This window comes from Delphinapterus leucas, chromosome 11 (assembly GCF_059928025.1).
Source record: "Delphinapterus leucas isolate spDelLeu-1000000601 "Yukka" chromosome 11, BTC_Dleu_Yukka2, whole genome shotgun sequence".
Classification (NCBI taxonomy): domain Eukaryota; kingdom Metazoa; phylum Chordata; class Mammalia; order Artiodactyla; family Monodontidae; genus Delphinapterus; species Delphinapterus leucas.
In genome coordinates, this window is record NC_143139.1 from 51,089,267 (window position 1) to 51,111,131 (window position 21,865).

General features: G+C 42.0%; 1 protein-coding gene across 2 annotated transcripts in view; it reads left to right on the plus strand.

Moving 5' to 3' along the window:
* TBC1D30 (TBC1 domain family member 30) overlaps nt 1–21,416 on the plus strand; it is an 87,128-nt gene extending 65,712 nt beyond the window's left edge. For both annotated transcript variants that reach the window (XM_022571617.2, XM_022571618.3), the window contains 5 exons: nt 117–222; nt 9,111–9,223; nt 10,941–11,080; nt 13,472–13,678; nt 16,928–21,416. In XM_022571617.2, coding sequence (XP_022427325.1) covers nt 117–222; nt 9,111–9,223; nt 10,941–11,080; nt 13,472–13,678; nt 16,928–17,715 — 1,354 coding nt within the window. In that variant the 3' untranslated portion in view covers nt 17,716–21,416. The remainder of the gene's footprint in view (nt 1–116; nt 223–9,110; nt 9,224–10,940; nt 11,081–13,471; nt 13,679–16,927) is intronic.
* The last annotated feature ends 449 nt before the right edge of the window (nt 21,417–21,865 follow it).

A 21,865-nucleotide genomic window follows, 5' to 3' on the forward strand; every position in this document is an offset into this window, starting at 1 on the left:
GTTGGTTGCTAACTTGGTCAATTTGATGGCAGGAGAAAACGTGTCTTGTTGTGCCTGCAGCATGTACCTGATAGCATGGGTATCCTAAACAGTTCCTTTTTCTGTCCTTTATCTAGGCAGATAGAATGTTGTGAAACAGCAGATGAATTCTATAGCACCATGGGGCGCCTTACCCAGGAGATGCTGGAGAATGATCTTCTGGAAAGCCATGAACTCATGCAGGTGAGTGGGCAGTGCCACCCCCCTTGGCTCGGGGGACCCTGGTACCGTGGGAGCAAGCAGTGCCAGAGCAGCGGTCTTGGGAAATGTATTTTCCCAGTCCTCAGATGTAGTTTTTCAAATGACCAAGAGTCTATATATAATTTGTTAAGCATCTAACTGTGTCACAAGAGGAAGGAAGAAATGGATATTTGTTACGGCTTTCGTTCCAACTGTGTTGCTTAAAAATCATAACGTGCAATACAAAAACAAACCAAAAAACCACCAGAACACCTCCTCCCTCACCCTCCAAATCACCAGGTATTTGTTCTGAATCTGATTCTTAGCTGTAGAGGGAGACTTGTGGGAGGAAATAATTATTTCTGAGAAGGGATTATTGAGGATAAAAAGGAGATTATTCTAATCAGCATTTTGGTTTATTTGTTTTGCCCACATTTGCAACTCATGTTATTACATATGCATCATAAATTTCAAAATGGAAGACTTGAAGGGTTTGGTCATTTTTCTGGCATGTTGCTGTATCTCAAGATTACATTCGTCAAATCATTAAAATTGGCAGTGAGTATAGAAGAGATAGCGGATTTGTTAACACGCTCTCTTCCATTCGGCTCTATAACATGAGTTTTCTGCAGTCTCCTCCCGCTTTTTTTTTTTGGCGGTACGCGGGCCTCTCACTGTTGTGGCCTCTCCCACTGCTGAGCACAGGCTCCGGATGCACAGGCTCAGCGGCCATGGCTCACGGGCCCAGCCGCTCTGCGGCATGTGGGATCTTCCTGGACCGTGGCACGAACCCGTGTCCCCTGCATTGGCAGGCGGACTCTCAACCACTGCGCCACCAGGGAAGCCCTCCTTCCGCTTTTGACCACTGCTTCTCTTGCTAGTTCTTCCTTCCTCCTGCCCACTGACCAACAGTTGGTCTTGTCCAAGGTTGTCCTTGGGCCTTAGTTCCTTCTTTCTCTGTGGTTTCTCTCTCCTTTTTTTTTTTTTTTTGGTGTCAACTTTCATGTTGGGTTCCATGCCTGAGGTCATTTCTGGGTGGTGCAGCCTAGTCAACAGGTTAGAAAACAGAGACTCAGGCCCTGATTTAGGACTTGTCAAGTGAAGAGGTTCCAATTCCTTTGCTTGTATCCTGGTACCTCCAGTTCTTTCTCAGAATCCCTCACTTTTAGCAGACAGCTGCCCGATTCACTGAGAATACTGACCACCTGGTATAACTTCCCTGAACATTCATATTTTGTATTTCATGTTTTCTTTGCATTGTCATCTGGTCTTTCTTCCTGTCTGTCTCAGAGGTGGAACGCTCTATCTGCCCCTGACCTCTGTGTTCTGATTTCAACTCCTATCACACATCCTGGGCTGTTGCTTCATTGCTCATTCTTTCTCTTAGAGGGAAGTGCCTTTTATTGAACATTGTTGTGGATGTGAGGTCCAAGCTTGGCATTTTCCACGTGTGAGATCCTTTACATCCTACAGAATTGCCTGGCTCACATGCCCCAGGCGGGACTGTGAGATCTCATCCCTTCTCCCTCACTCATGAAACTACAGTGACTACTCACTGCCTACAACCCAAAGCATGGATTTCTCAGCTTATCACCCGGTGCTCTTGACTGTCCGGCATTAACCCATCTTTTCAGCCATAGTTCCTATTCCTCCCTTTTGTACCCTTGACCTCGTCTAGTCAAGTCACACTGTCTTCCATGTTCCCGGAAATGCCTGGGAATATGCCTGCTCTACACCTTTGCTCTCTCTGTTCAGTCTTTCTCTTCTCCCTTCACGTGTTTCAGGCCTGCTTCCTGGTGAAATTTCCAGTTCAGATGCCATCTTCTTTGTGAAACGTTCTGATAGTCTCGACTAAAAGCGTCTCCTTCTTTGACTCACCACATTTTCCTTGTACCTCTTTTGTGAGCCTTCATTACATTCTACCTTGATTTGAGGCTGTGTCTTATTTCCTCAGTGATACTGTAAGTTCCTTGAGGACAGGGACTGTGCTTTGCTCATAACACATAGCACTTTGCCTTTTACTGGTGCTGCACAAAAAATGTATTAATTCATTAAGCCAATATCTATTGAGAGTCTGCAACTAGTTTTCTGCCTTCTCTTTCTCAGTAAATGTTTGCTGAATTAAACCACACTCAGAGATGATGGCCCTCCTTCTAGGGTCCGCCTGCTCTAATACAATCCTCACTTTGCTCCCAGAGTATTTGTCCACACTTACTGCTTTGGTCATTTTATTGTTCTTCATAAAACCTTCTGTGCTTCCTTGTTATCAACTGCAGTAAATAAAATGTTTCAGCCTAGTTTTCTAGGCCCTGTATTAGCTTCTCCAAATATTAAAAGAACATCTCTCTCTGTCAGAAGCCTTTCTTGAGGGAATTAATATCTGGTTTTACCTTTTTTTTTTTTTTTTGTGGTACGCGGGCCTCTCACTGTTGTGGCCTCTCCCATTGCAGAGCACAGGCTCCGGACGCGCAGCCTCAGTGGCCATGTGGGATCTTCGTGGACTGGGGCACGAACCCGCGTCCCCTGCATCGGCAGGCGGACTCTCAACCACTGCGCCACCAGGGAAGCCCTGGTTTTACCTTTAAAGATGGATAGGAGTAGGTCGGGCTGTGTGTGTGTGTGTGTGTGTGTGTGTGTGTGTGTGGCAGTGGTGCAGAGCAGACAGGCAGTTCATGGCTGAGGGAACAGCATGAGACAAGGCATTGGCAATGAAAACCTTTATGGTGTGGGAAGGAAGCTACAGGAGTTTGGTATACAGGGGTGGCTCGTGGGAGACCACAACCGATGGTTAGGAGTGCGGACTTGATCCTGGAGGTCAGTGGTTGTGAGGTTGTGCTTGCTGGAGTTCTTGGGCCTCTGTGGAACCTTTGGAAAGAGAAGAAGAAGAGCTGTGGGCCTGAGAGGTTTTAGGGAGAAGGGGGAAATGGTCTCAGTTGTGTCTGATGTTGATTACAGGGGCAGCTCTGTGAAGGGTGGACTTGAAGGGGTCACCATGGGGAGGCAGTGAAGGGTCGAAGCAAGAATGGAACAGAGGCAGTACTTAGAAGATGAAGTTGACAGGACTTGGCCGTGGGAAGTGGACATGGGGTGAGGGAGAAAGACAGGGAGAACCAAGGACAGCCCCCAGGTTTCTGGCTTAGGAAGAAGAGGAAAAGTTCACGGGGGAGGAAGGTGGATTTGTCTTCACACTGGTTGCATTGGAGGTATTCTGTGGTTGCCCCATTTCTTACCTATCCAGAGGCGCTCCCCACTACTTCACAGCCAGGACCTATTGCACTGGCCATAGCTCTGTCCCCACCCAGTCCTCTGTGGGCCTTGCTCATCCCCATGACAGGGCTTGTGGTTCCCTCTGACGCCCTATCTGGGCAGATCCTTTCTGTCTACCGGATCCTACTCAGTCTGTTCTCCCCTCCCGTCAGGCTCTGTCATCTCAGCCCTCGTTGATGATACCTCTTCCCTACTCCTTCAGTACTTAAGATTGTCAGCAACTGACTTAATGTTCATTACAAATTATTTTATATTGTTTGGTATTTTTTCAAATATGTTAATCTTATCTAGCAACTTCCTTAATGATAAGGGCCTTGTATTACCCTGTATTCCCATAACATCTAACGTAGTGCTAAGAATCCACCTGGTTGCTCAGTGCATACACAGAATTATAGAACATTAGAACTCGAGGCAGTGGTTTTCAAACGTGTCTGTGTATAAGCAGCATGTCAGGAGTGTACTAAAAGGCAGATACTTGGCCCGTGGGTGGTTCTGATGCAAGTGGCTCTGAGCTAACACTTAGACAGACACTGGTTTGAAAGAATCTTAACGGTCCACTAACCTAATTCTGTCATTTTACAGAGAAGAAACTAAGACATGGAGAGTGAGCATCTTGCCATATTCTTAGGTTGTCTAGTGGCAGACCCAGAACTGGGGCCCAGGCTCGACACCTGGCCAAGTGCTTCTCCTCACCACCCAACACAGGGCTTCCACCTTATTGAAAACATGACTTTCTAAAAGCTGAAATCCCTTTTAGAAGAATGGGGAACGTTTTATCTCACCTAAAGTTTAAACATTGCCGGAAGGAATGATAGATATGTTGAGGTACTCCATCTTTGTCCTTCAGGAATTTCCAGTCTTAAGTATTAAGAGATGGGCTTCCCTGGTGGCGCAGTGGTTGAGAGTCCGCCTGCCGATGCAGGAGACACGGGTTCGTGTCCCCGTACGGGAGGATCCCACATGCTGCGGAGCCGCTGAGCCTGCGCGTCCAGAGCCTGTGCTCCGCAACGGGAGAGGCCACAATAGTGAGAGGCCCACGTACCACCAAAAAAAAGAGAGAAAAGAGCACCCCTTCTTTACTCTGCTTTAAGAGAATTCTGGAAGGAAAAATGTAGGCTGTGGCTTGATTGATTAGAATTCCATTTTAGCAGCATTTCTCCTGCCGAGGGAAACATCTGGTGAAGATGAATTGAGCCTAATTTTATACAATTTATGTTTTCATGTTTCTTTTAAAGCATGTCAATAATGAAAAAGAGAAATACAGCTCCTTTTCAGCAGTGCCTAAATATAAATGTCTATTTAAATGTGTGTTGGTAGTTTGGGCAGTAAATAGACTTGGTTTTCCTTGACATCGTAGAGTATTAAGGAGAGAAATGCTGAATGTCATTTCAAGCACTCTCTTTTCTGTACTCTTAAAAAAAATTAATTCAATGGCTGTGATCCAATTATGGTAGACTTTTAAGTCTGTCAGCAAACCTGAAATGACTCCAGATGAAAAATTTGGACTGCATACAGATCTTTATTTTCGAGCTGAAGAGATGAAAACGTTCTCCCTGTTTGGTCTTCCGTATTTTTTTCAGTTCTAGGGGCCATACGCAAAATAATCTACTGGGTTTCTCCCCCTGCAAATTGCATCACTCTTTTATTTTACTAGTAATGGCCATTAAAAAAAAACAACGTTAGAAAAAGATATTGGGAGAATGCTGATGAAATAGTGTATATGGATTTCAGTAAGACTTTTGACAAAGTCTCTCATGAATTCTTTAAGAGTAATATAGAGAAAAGTTAGTTAGATGCTGTTTACTAGATGGGTTTTAGGTGCTTAGGAAAACCTAGCCCAAAGTGGTTGTCAATAATTTACTGTTACCTGCGGGGAGCTTTCATGTGCCATGAGGCAGGACCTGCCCTTGGACCGTTCCCTTTTTTGTATCAGTGATGAAGTAGAAATTACATGGATGTGAATGCTTGTCCAGTAGAAGGTTACTGATGGATTAGTTAGTGCTGTCAAAATGAAACCATCTGCCTTGCAGAATTGTGTGTGCCCGCAACTGCAAGTGTTTAAGCAGTGCCTTTATGACCATATGTTGGAGACGCTTTAGAGGGAACTCCTGCTTGGGAGGGAGGTTGAACTAAATTGTGTTTAAATTTCTTTCTAACCCTAAGACCCTATTCATGTACTATACTTTGGTTCTAAGATGATTAGTAAAATTCCTTTCTTGAAATCTGTTGTAAATCTCTGATTTACACAGTTGGAAATCTACAGCTTCTCAGGTATGCTGAGGGCTGTGGTGGTGTGTGTGGTGTACCTTCATGGGATAAACATGCCTGCCGACATGTGAGACCTTTAAATAAGTGAGTGAGTATATACGAAGTACTATTAGCACATTTGTTTCAGGAACACCGATGTATGCTTTGAAGGGCTAACTAAAAGTAAATTATAGAGAAAGGAAGACCAGGAATAGAGAATGCAGCTCAATGGAGCCAGTGTTCTTTTTGGTCCAGTGTCTTTAGTTGAGTCGCCCTTGGAGGAGCTTGGTAAGACTCCAGACTATTTACCCTGGAGCAGGATGGGACAGAGTAGGGGCAAGATGTACTTCCCTTTCTTCCTTTTTCTTCTTTTAATATTTATTGGAGTATAGTTTATTTACAATGTTGTGTTAGTTTCAGGTGTACAGCAAAGTGAATCTGTTATACATATACATATATCCACTCTTTTTTAGATTCTTTTCCCATATAGGCCATTACAGAGTATTGAGTAGAGTTTCCCATGCTATACAGTAGGTCCTTATTAGCCCTTTCTTTTCTTATACACTTCCTTCATGAGGCTGGACAAAGGAGTTTTCTGATAACTTTTAATAAAACTGGCAAAAATAAAACAAGTGAATCTTCAGCTAGACATCCCACTAATTGTCTCCAATGAGGCATCTTACTTTGTAGAGAATTTTGAAATTCCTAGCATTAATAATTTCATCTTTTAAACTTGAATCCAGATGGTGTGGGTTTCTCTTTTATTGAGATATGATTGGCATATAACATTACATTAGTTTCAGATATACAACATAATGATTCGATATTTGTATATATTGGGAAATGATCACAGTAAGTCCTGTCAACACCGATTACCACACACAGTTACAAATTTTTTTTCTTGTGATGAGAACTTTTAAGATCTACTCTCTTAGCAACTTTCAAATACGCGATATAGTATCATTAACTATAGTCACCGTGCTATTCATTGCATGGTATGGGTCTCTTGAAATCTGAACCAGGTTTCTAAATTGTTAAGGAAGAAAAGTCTCATGAGTGAGGGACAGGCTGACTCTTGGCCCAGCAGTGGGACCAACATTTGATGTGTCAGAGACTGATGCTGCTGTACTGAGGCCCAAGCAGAGGTGCCATGCTCTGGACTTAAAGTTGGGGTGCTGAGGTTTTCACATCTCTCCATTTCCCTCAGAAGGGTATGTGGAGTTAAGACAGGTCACAGGAGCAAGGAGGGAAGAATTCCATACTGGCAGTAAAGCAGGTTCTCGGGCGATGAGCTGCTGGTACACTTTGTGGGATCAAAAAATGTGAGGGTGTGCTCTGACCATGTTATTAATGAATTTATATGAAGTATTTCAGGCATACAGAATGCATTAAAATAATAAAACTTACGCACCTACGACCCAACTTAAGTAAAACATTAACAGCACTGGTGAACACCCTCATACCCTTCTCTCTGATCCTGCCACCCCCTCTCCTCTCAGAGGTAACCAGCATCCTGAGTTTCATGCCTTCATTTTTTCAGATGAGAGAAAGGAGGCCTGGAGAGGTTGGGAACCAGCTTAGTCTCACACTCCAGACTAGTGGGAACCACAGGGCGCCTTCTGCTTCTTCCCAGTGGGGAACAGTTCACTGTTAGTAAATTTGTACTGCTTCTCAGCCTTTTGGGTACACAGATCTTCCTGGACTTACGGTGGGGCTACATCCAGATAAGCCCTTCATAAGTTGAAAATGCATTTAATACACCTAACCTACCAAACATCACAGCTCAGCCTGGGCTGCCTTAAACATACCCAGAACACTTACATTAGCCTAGAGTCGGGCAAAATCATCTGACACGAAGCCTATTTTGTGATGAAGAGTTGAATAACTCATGTAGTTTATTGCGTACTGAACTGCAAGTGAAAAACAGAACGGTTGTCTGCGTCCAGGATGGTTGTAAATGTATTGGTTGTTTCCCCTCGTGATCACGTGGCTGATGGGGAGCTGCCTTGCCCAGCATCACGGGAGAGGACCTATGGCGTATTGTAAACCCAGGAAAAGTTCCAAATTCTAAATTCGAAGAAGGGTTTCTACTGAATGTGTATCACTTTTGCACCTTCGTAAATTGGAAAAATCATTTAAGTTGAACCATTGTAAGTCAGGGACTGTCTGTAATCAAGTATGTGTGAGATAATACGACTTGGAGATGACTTTTGTGGTCCCAATAAACTGTAACTTTGCATAATAAGCAATGGAGAATCAAAGGGAAGGAATTTTAGTCAACACTTCCTTGTTTGGAATCTTGGGATGTTACACTAAGGTATAAGCGGATACCACAGAAGTTTGGGGACAGTCAGATGTGCAGACTGTTTAGAATCGAAATTATGGTGGACTGTCCCGGTGGTGGCTCTGAGCTGTGGGGTGAGGCTGCAGTGCTAGGAAGCCCCTTTCAGAGCCCTCCTTTTCCTACCTGTGCAGATATTAGACATCTCCTAAGCCTTCAGGAAAACAGTACTGTTGAAATGAAAAATACCACTTCAAAATATTGTCCTAGGAAAGTGTTATCAGGACATTTGAATGGCTTCCTGGAAGAAATGAAAGTTAATGTGATTAATATACATTTTCTGGTGAATAAGAACCTGCAAGATTGAAGAAATATGTTTGGAGCAGTTAAATTTTCATAAAATTAAGAGAACAAACAAGATGATTTTCCTCCTGCTGGTAGAATGATACATAATCTTAAAATCCTGGAGGAAACACGGGTGCTTTTCCCAATTTTATTTATAGATTTTTAACAGCCTGTGCTTTACACCCTGTCACTATTTTTCTTTCTTTTTTTCTTTAAAAATAACAGTTAACAATTTTCACCTGGAACTGATTCACAGACATTTGAAAAGGTGGTATCTTTGGAGAAAGCTTGCAGGTGATCACAAGATTGTCCCCCGGACATAATTGTATCTGGAAGGCTGACATTTAATGCCTATAGCAATCATCAAGCAAAGCTTTGAAAAACGAGTGGTACATATGAAGAAGATTGATGGGTTCACTGTGAAAGAAGTAATAGGGAGCTGTGAATTTCTGAATTAGCCCATCTATCAAATGAGCAAGAGAACGTCAGACTGTCCCCATTTGCCCACCCATGTTCACCAGTTGGAGTGCCCAGTCCCAGCTGGGTTGATTTGGGGACTAACTGTTGTTTTATCAGTATTCTTTTGTCTTTCTCTAAAACGATATTGAAGTATATTCTCTCCACCTGCTGTGTAAGGAGCAGTATCTACCTCTTCACACCCAAATCATAGAACTTTAATGTCTTTGCAGGATTGATAAGAGTTGTTTAAGGCCACCATTTCAGACTTGGCATTTTTGTTCTTGTTTTCCAGACTGTGTATTCTATGGCTCCATTCCCTTTTCCACAGTTGGCAGAGCTGAGGGAAAAATACACCTACAACATTACACCATTCCCAGCCACAATTAAGCCCACCTCAGTTTCTGGGTAAGGTCCTTTTTTTTTCTTTCTTGTTTTCATGATGGAAGACTTAATACCTTAATTTGTTATTAATATTTGTTAAACCCCAGAAATACATTTGAAGTAGTTTGGTGCTTAAAATCTGAATATCTCTTTCCCAAAGGTTTTGATTTAAATTCCAGAGGGAGATTTTTGAAAGTGTACTTTCCAAAGAAGGTTGGAACATAAACTGAAGGGATATTTAGCAACCCCACAACTTATTTAAAAATATCAAATATTAAAAATCTCAGTAATTAAAAAAGGGTAGAATCAAAAAAGTGTAGACAGATGAGCTAGTTTAAAATACTGTGGAGACCAGAAATTAACAAATACACACACACACACACACACACACACACACACACAGGAATTTAATATATGAAAATGTAAATCAACACTGAAAAGATATACTATTTAGTAAATGGTGCTGGGCCAATGAGACTCAGTCTGGAAAGAAATAAAGTTAGAGGCATACTTTACACCATTCATCAGGATAAGCTCCATAGAGATGAGACAGTTAAATGGAAAAAACTGAAATAATAAGCAGAAGAAAATGTGGAAGGATGTCTTTAGTTCTTTGGAATTGGGAAGGCCTTAATAACTGACTCAAAAAAAACAATAAAGGATAAAAAAGTAAGTACTTTAAAAATAATTTTCTGCATGACTAAAACCAAAACAGAGCAAAAGAAAACCTCCATAAGCAGACACAAAAATATTTGTGAAAAAATATTTGTAAATGATTCCTCTCATATATAAAGTTCTTAGAAGTCAATAAGAAAATGACCACCATCTGAAAAATGATGAAAGTATGGGAATAGGCAGTTTACATAAAAGGCAGCTTCACTTGGACTAAGAGAAATGCAGCTTAAAGCAAGATTGAGATTCTGTTGTTTTCACCTATCAGGTTGACAAAAATTCAAAAGGTTGATGTGCTCTCTGTTGATAAGGCTATAGGGAAACGGGCACTCTTACACTTTGCTCATGAGAGGTTAATTACCATGGGATTTGGGGCAGGCAATCTGACCGTATTTTCCCAAATGACTATTGCATATATCCTTTGACCCAGCAATTCTACCTTTCTGAATTATCCAACAAATGTATCTGTACACATGCAAAACACAGTAGGTATAAGGTAATTTATTGCAGTGTTGTTTATAATAGTTTAATATTGGAAACCACTTGAGTGTGCATCATTTAGCAGCCTGGTTCCATAACATGGGCTACATACATACAACAATAATGTATACATACAGTACAGTGAGACATTAAGAAAAGGATGAGGAGGAAGCTCTGTGTGAATATGGAGAGATTTTTTTTTTTAGGTGAACAAAAGCAAGGTGCAGAAGAGTGTACTTATATATAGCATGCTAACACTTATGAAAAAGAGGAGAAAAATAAGACTATAGTCATATTTGCTTATTTAACTGATAAGGAAGCTGAAGAACACATCAGAAACTAGTAACAGTGCTCACCTGTGGGGATTAAGTGGGGCAAGAACAGGGTAGAAGTTGGACAGGGATGGGAGATGGACTTTCTATATATGTATAAATTATATAAATATATATAATTATATAAATATGTTATAGAGATTATAATAATGTATATACTTTATATATATGTCATTTAAGTCATGTGGCTGTATTGCTTATTTAAAAATAATACCACTTTTTGAACAAATATTCCTTTTTCTTTTATGTTTTCCAAGACGGCGCGGTAAGGCCAGAGACAGCGATGAGGAGAATGACCCAGATGATGAAGATGCTATTGCTAATGCAGTGGGGTGTCTCGGACCTTTTAGTGGGCTCCTGGCACCTGAACTGCAGAAGTACCAAAAGCAAGTTACAGGTAAAGAGGTGGCATCTATTAGATACTCACAGTGTGTTGGTTCACTATAGCAAGGGTCGTAGTATTGTGTCCTATAAATTCCTGTTGTTTCCCGAACTGATTACCACTATTAAAGGTCTTTATTAAAAGTAACTTCTCTTATCATTTAGGAGGATCTCTCTGTTATGTGTTACATGCATAATACATATTTCTTTTTCTTTATGATTCGTTTCGCCTCCCACTCGTCTGATTTAAGTTTGTGTGCTCAGTTCCTTAGCACCGAGCCTGGCATATAATAGATGCTTACTACATTCTGTTTGAGTTAAATTGAATTCATTATAGACTGGCTTCTTTTCCACTGTAGAAGTACTCTCTAAAGCCAAAATATTATGGTACCTCTACTTGAATTTCAGTGATCAGAAACTCATTATCTCATAAGACATTCTGCTAATTCCTCTGCTTAGCCCAGGGTTTCTAGTTTTGAAGAGATAAACTCCACTTACTAGTTCTATTAATAGTTCTTCTCTTCAGAACAAAACAGAACAAGTCTGCTCCCTCTTCTGCTGGATGTCTCCTTTGAATCTTGAGGACAGTCATCACATCCCCCAAAAGTTTCTTCATGGTCCAAATTCAGAATTTCTCAAAGATATGTCTTCCAGAACTTTTAAAGTTCTATAAATTCACCTCTAAATGTCCTGCAGTTTGATAGTATCCCCCTTAAAAAGTGGTGCTCTGTATTGAATGTCATGCTATGTTTGTTTTTTTCTTGCAGAAAATAGATGGACGTTATTCGTGTAATGAACTCTTTTGAAACAGTTCGCGGTTCCCCCACTGTGATCTTTCCTATCTTTGGTGGCAGCTCTTCCTTTATGACATTTATTCTAGTTTGAAGACCATTCTCCTTGCTGAAAGAGGACAGAAACAAAAGATGTCAGGCACCTCTGCGTTCTCTTTGCCATCTGCTAGCTTTATACTGCCTTCTCAAAGTCATGGGGCTATTTTCTTGTTTTTGTTCCTCTTGCTTAGAAGGCTTCCTTTTTGTTTGTCTGTTTGTTTTGTTGCTGTTGTTTTGGTCGTGGTAGTTTTGAGTATGTTCTGCAAGCCTTAGCTTGTTTTGAGTTTTAACCTGCTTAATGTTCGGTTCATGTCATTTTGTGTGTGTGTTCTTGGTATGCACTCCCCTGTCATCTTTTTAAATGACTTAAAAAAAATCTGAACTCAACAAGAATCCTGTTGGTTTTGTAATGGTTTCTATCTCCTCTTTAGTTGCCTGAATTTTAGCTTTTGGTTTCTAGCTATGGGATCAATTAGTATTTTAACTCTAATGTTTTTGAATCTGCTTTCTGTCATCTGGGTCTATGTTCCATTTTTTCCCCCCTGTTATTCTTTCTGTGCAATTATAGGCTCTGGGATGACATGGTCATTTTCTCCTAAATTTCATCCTTAGTCTTTCTTGTTGGTTTTACTTTAGTTAGATTAGAGGTCCTCTTTTAATTTTCTTCTCCTTAGAGAAGTATTTTCAATAAAAAAGTTTACCAGATGTTCAGTCTTTATCTGAATCACACTTTCAGCAGATGTTAGGATACTTGAAATCCCCTACTAATCTTTTTTTTTAAGCTTGTCCCCAGGCAAGTTTTACATATCGTGTTAGAAAAGTCTAATTTTATCCCCTGTTTACCTGTGTGGCATGTGAGTGTATTTTCACATGGTACTTATTTCTGTTTCTTGGAGGTAATCTCAAATTTATTTAAGGGATAAATCTACTAGTTGTTGGTGTTAACAGGAGCAGAAACCACATCAGACATAACACACATAGTAGACAGTCAGGAAATGCTTGTTAAATGAATAAAAACATTTCGTTTCTAGTGATACCATGATCTAAAGTCTTGATAATCTTATAGAATGTCTTGCTGTTTTTAACTTAAGAAAAACTCACTTTTAATGACTGACTAAACCCTACAGTGTAAAATTTACAAATTTATAGTTGTGAGTCCTCATGCAGTTAGTTATATGGAACCTTGTAAATCCTCATGTAGTTATATGGAAATCTGTACCCTGACTTTAGACAGCTAGAGTTATATTTTTCTAAGGGAATTTTAGAAAATGGCAGTGATTTTTATCTGGAAACAGCGGATCTTATGTCCATATAATGAACAAAGGGGTAATAAAATCAAACAATGAACCCACACAGCTCGTTTCAGACTCACAGTTAGCCTAATAAGAAAATGCAGAAATATTTTCAGGACCAAATAAAAACAAGTACTAGACAAATTCTAGTGTACATGTTTTTTATGGTTCAGAATTTCCTGGAGGTTAAGATACTACCCCAGGTTATATAGTGTAAGCAATTCCCAGTTAGTCCCGTTCTCCTCCTGTGATAGTGTCTCCTTGTCTCTATTCCTTGGAATATAGAACCAAATGGGGACCAGAATCTGAGATCCAATAACATTGCGGAGCTGAGTCCAGGAGCGATCAATTCCTGCCGAAGTGAATACCATGCAGCTTTTAACAGTATGATGATGGAACGCATGACCACAGATATCAACGCGCTGAAGCAGCAATATTCTCGGATTAAAAAGAAGCAGCAGCAGCAGGTTCATCAGGTGTATATCAGGGCAGGTAATGTACTTCTTCGTTTGAGTCAATTTCAGCTCCATGTCAACTTGTGAAAGGAAGACCGAGTATTCCCAGGATGTCCTGGGAATTACTGCTCACTCTGGCTCGGCATCCACCAACACAGCTGGCAGGAGACAATAACATCTTTATCTTCTCACTTTTTATTTTATCTTATCAGGCTCTAAATAAGAGAAAGGTCCCAAGGACCAGGCAATTGATGGTATTCAATACTTCTTTACTCTGTATGCTTGTGGAGAAGGCTTTACAAATGATTAGAATGTTGCAAAGCCATGCAGTCCTTGGATTTGAGACATTTTGGAGCTATTGCCTCTTAAATTTCAGGCATTTGGAAGTAGAATTTAGTCATCTGTATACTGGTAAATAATATTGCTACCATTTAGGTAGTAATATAACAGATGTTGTGATCAGAGGAAAAGGAAACAGCCATTACTGTGCCTGCTAACTGGGTTGGCGGTGTCTTGGGAGTCTGCTGAGAAGAACGCAATTGTACTGCAGTTGGAAATGCTCTGTTCCAAGGATTGTCAAGCTTCTTTTTTCCTTTGAATTCCCCAAATCCCAGTGAACAGTCTGATTTATTGTTTAATGTATGCTGATTTGGGAATTGGTTTGTCTTATTTTAAGTGAAATCCTAATGAAAATGATGCCGATCCAGGATTAACCAAGATATAAATTGGACATGTTTTTAAGAGGCTTGTGAGCATGTGACTGATCTTGCATAAAAACTGAATTTACCTTTCACTTGTTGGGGAGGAGTAGGCAACTTCTTAAAGATTCTTACTTTATCCTGAATCATTAAAGAAGCAATCACAAAAGGAACTAACAACTCTAACACTTTAATTTTCAAAACATTGGCACATACATATCCTCATTTGTCCTTAAATCTGTGAGAAAGGCAAGGACAGATATTCTTATATCCTTTTAAAAAATGAGGAAATGGTAATTCAGGAAGGCTTAGCAACTGTCTAGGATTATATAACTATAGTGAGTGGTCAGGCCAGGGCTAGAACCCCCATGTTCTGATTCTTTATGTAGTGTAGTTCTTTTCCAACCACTTTCAGAAGCTTTAGGTGGAATGGTGAACAATTGCCATTGGGTACTAAATCAGCCCAGTGTCTGTACTCTAGTCAGGGGTCAGCAAACTATGGTCTGTAGGTCAAATTCTGCTCACTGCCTGTTTTTATAAATAAAGTTTTGTTGAAACACAGGCATGCCCATTTGTCTACATATTGTCTATGGCTGCTTTTGCACTACAGTGACTAAAATATTTATAGTCCGGTCCTTTACAGGAAAAGTTTGCTGACCTCTACTCTAGATCAGGGTTTATGTGGTTATTTTTAGGGAGAGATTGCTGCTCAAGGGCAAAGTTTGAGAGCATTGTTTCTCAAACTTTAGTGTGAATACGCATCACTTGGGGATGTGTCAAAATGAGGAATCTGCTTCAGTAGCTGTGGGTGGGACTGAGATGATGCATTTCCAATAAGCCTCCAGGCGATGCCACTGCTGCTGGGTGGGGATTGCACTTTGAGTAGCGGGGGGTTTTAGAGGAGATGGTGTAGGATAGGATCAGCAGCACAGGCTGAGAGACTGAACTTGTGCTAGAGGCAAAAGTCCTCAGCTTCTGAGATTTAAAGGAAGGTGGTAAGGATGGTGGTTGAGGTACCAACCTCCTAGGTTAGGGAGGACAGGAAGTTAAGGCTTTTCAGTCCTGATAGCTTCTGTTTGTATGAAGAAATTGGAGGAAAAGTTGTTTGCTTGGGAGTAAGTTGAAGGTTGGGTGGGAGCTTAAAGAAAGTAGTGAAGATTTGGATCGGCCGTCGGAAGCAATGGGAGAGGGAAAGAAAGTTTGTTCAGCGGCATTGCGGACCTAACAAAAAAAGGAAGTTATGAATTTAAGGGATATCAATCCACATGGCTGTGTGATTTCCCCCCATCCGCATCCCCACCCCCAGCAGCTCTTAGCAGCTCCTGTTTTGGAAAGGAGAATGTGAATTGTGGATCTAGAGTGGAGTTTTGCCAGGCCTGTGTGATAAAGCCATAGGGATGCCTGGATGTGTGGTTATTGGTGAGGTGTGGTCCAAGGGATCCACCGTGCATCTAGCAGGGTAGGGGTGTAATTGAGCTGAGGAGACGGTGAGAGGTTATGAGAAGATTGAGGGATCAAGGAACGGAAATCTTTATGGTTTAGTACCAAGTATAGTTACATCGAGAGTCTGAGAGCTGGAAGAGTCAAAGAGAGGAATATGAGAGTTAAATATTTTTCACATGAGGCAGATCCGAGTGATGAGGTTTAGGATGGAACTGGGCAGGTGGAGGATGGGTCAGTCACCGAGGCAGTAAAGTAACCGAGGTAGGTAAGAGGACATAGAGTGAAGAGGAAACAGGTGTCAAAATTTCAGTGAAGATTGGACTGTGACCAGAGGTAGGTAGATAGGAGCAGTCGAGAAGCACAGACGGGCGTTCAGCCACGTGACCTAGATATCAGGAGGAAGGCTGTTCACACAAAGACGGCGGGGTCTGCTCTTGATACTTCTGCCCGCAGCTGTCGTCCCTGGGGCCATGAATGTTGAAGCTTCATTGGAAATAGGGGCTCGGTCAGCTACAGGATGAGGACAGTAATACTGTCAACAGTGCCTTGCAGGAGAACACAGCTTTTGGTGCTTTCCTGTTTTCAATTTGCTTTCAAAGTCAATTGAGGACACAGGAGTGGAACTAGAGCCAGGCACTGGATAGCTGTGATGTCACTGCATTTTTACCACCTTCTTATCACTTCTCTCATTCTGCTGTCTCTCAGTAATATGCAGTGTGTTGTTTTTCTGCCTCTCAGAAGCTGACAGCTGGTAATCTATATGGTCATAGTGTTTGACCTATTATTTAAAAAAAAAAAAAAATCTTCAAAGATTTCCTAGATACAAGACCTCCGAGGTTGCTTCTCAGACACAAGGCTCTCTGTAAAAAACATTAGGGAGGCTGGGCTCTAATTAGTAACAGCGGGTCAGAGTCTGTTCCTTTTTGTATCCTCAGCCGCTTGTCTCCTCCTCTTTGAAGAGGAGGGAATCCGTACCCCCGGCTCTAGGATTGAATTCAGTTTCTGCTGACTTCAGTTACATGACTCTGCCAAGACCTGGGAAATATGTGGGCAGGGTCCGGGCACAACCTGTGTGTGACTCCTGTTCTGTGATGGATGTCTTTCTCTGTGGTACCTTTCACACGACCTTTCAACATTTCTTTCAGACAAAGGGCCAGTGACCAGCATTCTCCCGTCTCAGGTAAACAACTCTCCAGTTATAAACCACCTTCTTTTAGGAAAGAAGATGAAAATGTCAAACAGAGCTGCCAAGAATGCTGTCATCCACATCCCTGGTCACACAGGAGGCAAAATATCTCCTGTGCCCTATGAAGACCTTAGGACCAAACTCAATTCTCCATGGCGAACTCACATCCGGGTCCACAGAAAGAACACGGCGAGGACCAAGAGTCAGCTGGGCTGTGGGGACACCGTCGGGCTGATAGACGAGCAGAATGAGGGCTGCAAGACTCACAGTCTGGGGGCAGTGCAGGCGTTTTCCTCCGATTGTGCGGGGGCAGCTCAAAGGGAAGGTGGCAGCTCCGACGGCGGCACTGGGAGGACCATCGAAGGGCAGTCTCCAGAGCCGCTGTTTGGGGATGCTGATGCCGATGTGTCTGTGGTCCAGGTGAAGTTAGAAGCCTTGGAACTGAATGCAAGGGATGCTGCTGCTGAAACTGATCCCAAGGTGCACCTGCCCTGCCAGCAGCACCTCCCGGGGCCGCCAGACGCACCCGGAGGAAACAAGGCCCCTGGCAAGTCTCCCCAAGGCAGCCACCCGAAAACTCCCATCTTTAGCCCCTTTCCCAGCGTCAAGCCACTGCGGAAGTCAGCCACTGCCAGGAATTTGGGATTATATGGTCCTACAGAAAGAACCCCAACCGTGCACTTTCCTTACATGAGCAGGAGCTTCAGCAAGTCCAGCGGTGGAAACAGTAGTACTAAGAAACGGTGACATCTTTCAGCAACTGTGTACCCACATTCACCTCTTCACGGTGGCAGAAGGGTTCCAGCTGGATGGCTCCAAGAGAGCTTCAGTTGTCCATTGAAAATGAAGAGATAGGTTCAGAGATGAGCAACGGTTCAGAAAAATGGGAACTGGAAATTTTATAATGGGTGCTAGAATAGGGATGTCTTCCAATCATCGATACAGTGGGTTATTGTGGCAAAATAAATATTGTGGTTTTAAAGTGTGAAGTTTTCCCAACTTTTCATTGTGAGCTGTTTAGAAAAGACTTTGTATCTAGGCTGTTAACCCCTCTTCCTTCCTCCTGTTCTGAGGGCCTTCAGGGTGCCTGTGACAACCCCCCCACCCAACCTTCCAGTTCTCTGGGTGTTATTAATACTCAAGCATGCACACACTAGCTTGCTAGAACAGAAACTGTTAAAAGAAAGTAAGTTTCTTAGTTGCAAAGAACTTCCCAATTTCCCTCTTCATGCCCCACTGGGGGGAATGTTTGTATGTGTGAGTTTTCCTTCAGTAGTTTCTTTCAGCCAGTCTCAAAACTGGTTTTTATTCTTGTGCTAAAATGCAGGAGAAAAATCTAGATAGCCTTTCTTTCACTTTCTATTTCTACCCGCAAAAGGAAGAAAACCTTTATCTGTTGAAATGTAGCTTGATCATCAGCTGGAAGATCTTATGAAGAGGACACAAATGGGCTATGCCTTAAGCAGTTGCTCTCAACAGCTTGCTGACTCCACTGAGCTTTCCTCGAGCTTCGTGTTCGCTTCTTAAGCAGAGTTTTGGTCCTCATTGGTGAGATGATCAATGGGCTCTATACAGAGCTTGTCTGGCCTCCACCATGCAGCTCATTTACCTATCAGTGCTCCACTGCAGATGCGAGAAGCCTCTGCTCAAAAGCCGGAACATGGCATCTGCAACTCTGTTACTTGAATTTTGTGCTTTTTTAATGGGTGGGAGTACTTTGTTGAGTACTTTCTTACTTGAACACTGCCTTTCCCTGGAGAAGGCCCCAGTGCTTTCTAGCTCTGGCTCGCCCATTCCTCCCCAGAGACAGCACCTGTTATCTCCACCATGCAGATGGGAACTCTGAGCCACACAGAGGTGAAGTAGTACTTCAGATACTCAAGGTAAATACTCCCGATACTCAATGTGACTCAGCCACATTGCCTCCAGTTCAATAGATGGGTTTTATGCTCCTTGTACCCAGGTACATTGGCTACATAGGTTCTAGAAACCAAGACTGGGAAGCTATTCACTGCACTCCCTCCTGACTCAAAGGACCTTTCTCCAGATGGTACAGAGTCCTGTGATGGCGTTTCATAAAACCAGCTTTGACCTTCTTATCCGAAAACGTAGTTCATTTAAAAAATGCTTCATGCAGCTGTCATTTTGGCTGGACAAAAGGCTCACTCCTCAATCCCCTTCTCCCACCAACATTAGAAGATAGACTTGGCATTTTTATCCTCGTTCCCTGGAAGACCTCGGCTAGGCTTGCCGGCATTTTGATGAGGCAGTCAGTATTCATTTGAGCTAATTGGATTGCTAATTCTGAAACCAAAGCTATAGTTTTAGAAAGAGTTTTTACTATGAGAGGCACTAATTTTTATAATAAAACAGAGAATGTGGTTGTGTGGGCTTTTTTGCACAGAAAACACAAGAATGATATATACAATGAGAAAAGTTATCCCTTTTGTGGTATTTTTACCCTCCAAAGAACTGAAGATGGAAACTATGACTAATAAGTTATTGCAGTTTTGGTCTTGCAGGAGAATTCTGTGCCATCTGAAGTTAGCATGCAGCTTCTTAAAAAGCAGCCACTCCCACAGCCTGTGTCTTGGGAAGGGTGTAGGTGGAGTCGGGATTACTTTGCATACCACCCCCAGGACGAGACCCACTGCATTTTCCAAAGTTAGGGCAGTGATACGATTTTCTTCCATCTGCTGAACTTTACATTCCACCTTGTATTCTTTCCTCCTCCCCCTTCCCAAGTGAGTCAGAATAGTCATTTCCCCTTGAGGGATGTCTGACTTGAATAGAGAATTTTTCTTTTCTCTCTTGAGTCAGCTCCCAGCTCCCGGAGGGTCTGGGTTTGGGGAGGTGGGTAAGGCGGTGGAGGGCACTTACTGCAGTTCTTAGGCGTGTGCCATCGCTGTCTGCCACCTGTCTTAGGGTTAGTAGCACATGCTGTATCTGTTTCCTGGGGTTGGTCTTCCTGAGAAAAGAATGGATGTGATGGCACACGGCTTGGGATAAGTATTTGTTGAATGAATGAATAAACTACTGAAAGGAAAATAGTCCTTTGAGGTAAAAATGACCTCATCAGGATTTCCAAACCTGACAGATTCCTGTTAAAGCACTCTGTCCTGTTAAAGTGCATGCGTTGTACCATGTAATCACCATGTGTATCGGTCAACTTGTGAGCTTTGCCTACTTTAGAGAATAAAGGATCTGCAGTAGCCTGTAGCACACAGCATGTACGAAGAGACCAGTATGGACTTTTATCTTCTTTGTATTGGACACTGTATGCCAGCACCAAGTACTTACCAAGTAGCGGTTTCTTCATTTTTAGATATGTCTGTACCCCGTCAGCACTTAGGCCAGAGCCGACTCCTCATGTCTCTGCACCTCGGTTCTCTTACAAAAGCCTCCAGATACTTTAAACCTAGTTTGTAATGTCAACCTATGGGGCTGTAACTGTTTGGAATATTGTATTCCCTTTTTCAGTCTCTCTTGTTCTGAAGAACTGTACTGATTACAAAGATATATGCATAAAGATTCTCATTATTGTAGCTATTGTGACGTTGTTTATCTGAGCGCCTGCAGAGAACGCTGTTGTGACTTTCCCCACCCCCTTCTCTTACCCTGTGTCAGCTTTACCCCACCTTGGTCACGCGAACCAAGAGAACAGCCCAATAAACTCCATCTCCGCCAGTCTAATCACTGGGTTGCTGGGTGGCCCATGACCTGCCAAGATCTTGGCAAAATGGCGAGTTCCCGAATATGAGTAAAAGTTTATTCAGGAATGTGTGTATGTGTGTGTGGAAGTATGTGTGTGTATAAAAATAACCTGTGGATCTGTCATTTTTCTTTGTTTTAATAAAATAGAACAATAAGAGTGCCATTTAGCTTCCTGGTCTTATGGATTCTAGATAACGGAGAGCCGTGGTCAAGTGTACAGCCTGCCATCTCCCCTCATAAAATCTCCCTTTACTCTTTCTGAGCCACTTTTTTTTTTTTTTTAACATCTTTATTGGAGTATAATTGCTTTACAATGGTGTGTTAGTTTCTGCCGTATAACAAAGTGAATCAGCTATACATATACATATATCCCCATATCTCTTCCCTCTTGCGTCTCCCTCCCTCCCACCCTCCCTATCCCACCCCTCTAGGTGGTCACAGAGCACCGAGCTGATCTCCCTGTGCTATGCGGCTGCTTCCCACTAGCTATCTATTTTACATTTGGTAGTGTATATATGTCCATGCCACTCTCTCACTTCGTCCCAGCATACCCTTCCCCCTCCCCGTGTCCTCAGGTCCATTCTCTACATCTGCGTCATCTGTTGATGGACACTTAGGTTGCTTCCATGTCCTGGCTATTGTGAATGGAGCTGCTGAGCCACTTCTTTTTGCTACCTACAGCTGTCATTTGAGGCAGCATTTTAAATATATTAGTTTCCTAATTAGAAAAATGACATGTGTTAAGAAAATCTGGAAAACAGAAAGAGCACGAGGAATCATTGGTATTCTGGTATGGGTCTCTCCACTATGTTTTTTTATGTGTGTTCGTGTATATACACACCACTATCTACAAAAAGGTATATTGAGAAAACTAAGCTTTCTTTCCACTAAATGCTCTTTTACAGTATCATTTTCAGTAACTGTTATTTCATCATGTGTTTATGCCAGAATTCATATAACCAGTGTCTCGTCCACGAGGTGTTTTTTTTTTTAAATTGAAGTGTAGTTGATTTTCAATATTGTGTTAGTTTCAGGTATATAGTAAAGTAATTTGGTTATACATATATGTATGTATAATTTTTTGGATTCTTTTCCATTATAGATTATTAAGAGATATTGAATATAGTTCCCTGTGCTGTACAGTAAATCCTTGTTGTTTATCTGTTTTATATATGGTAGTGTG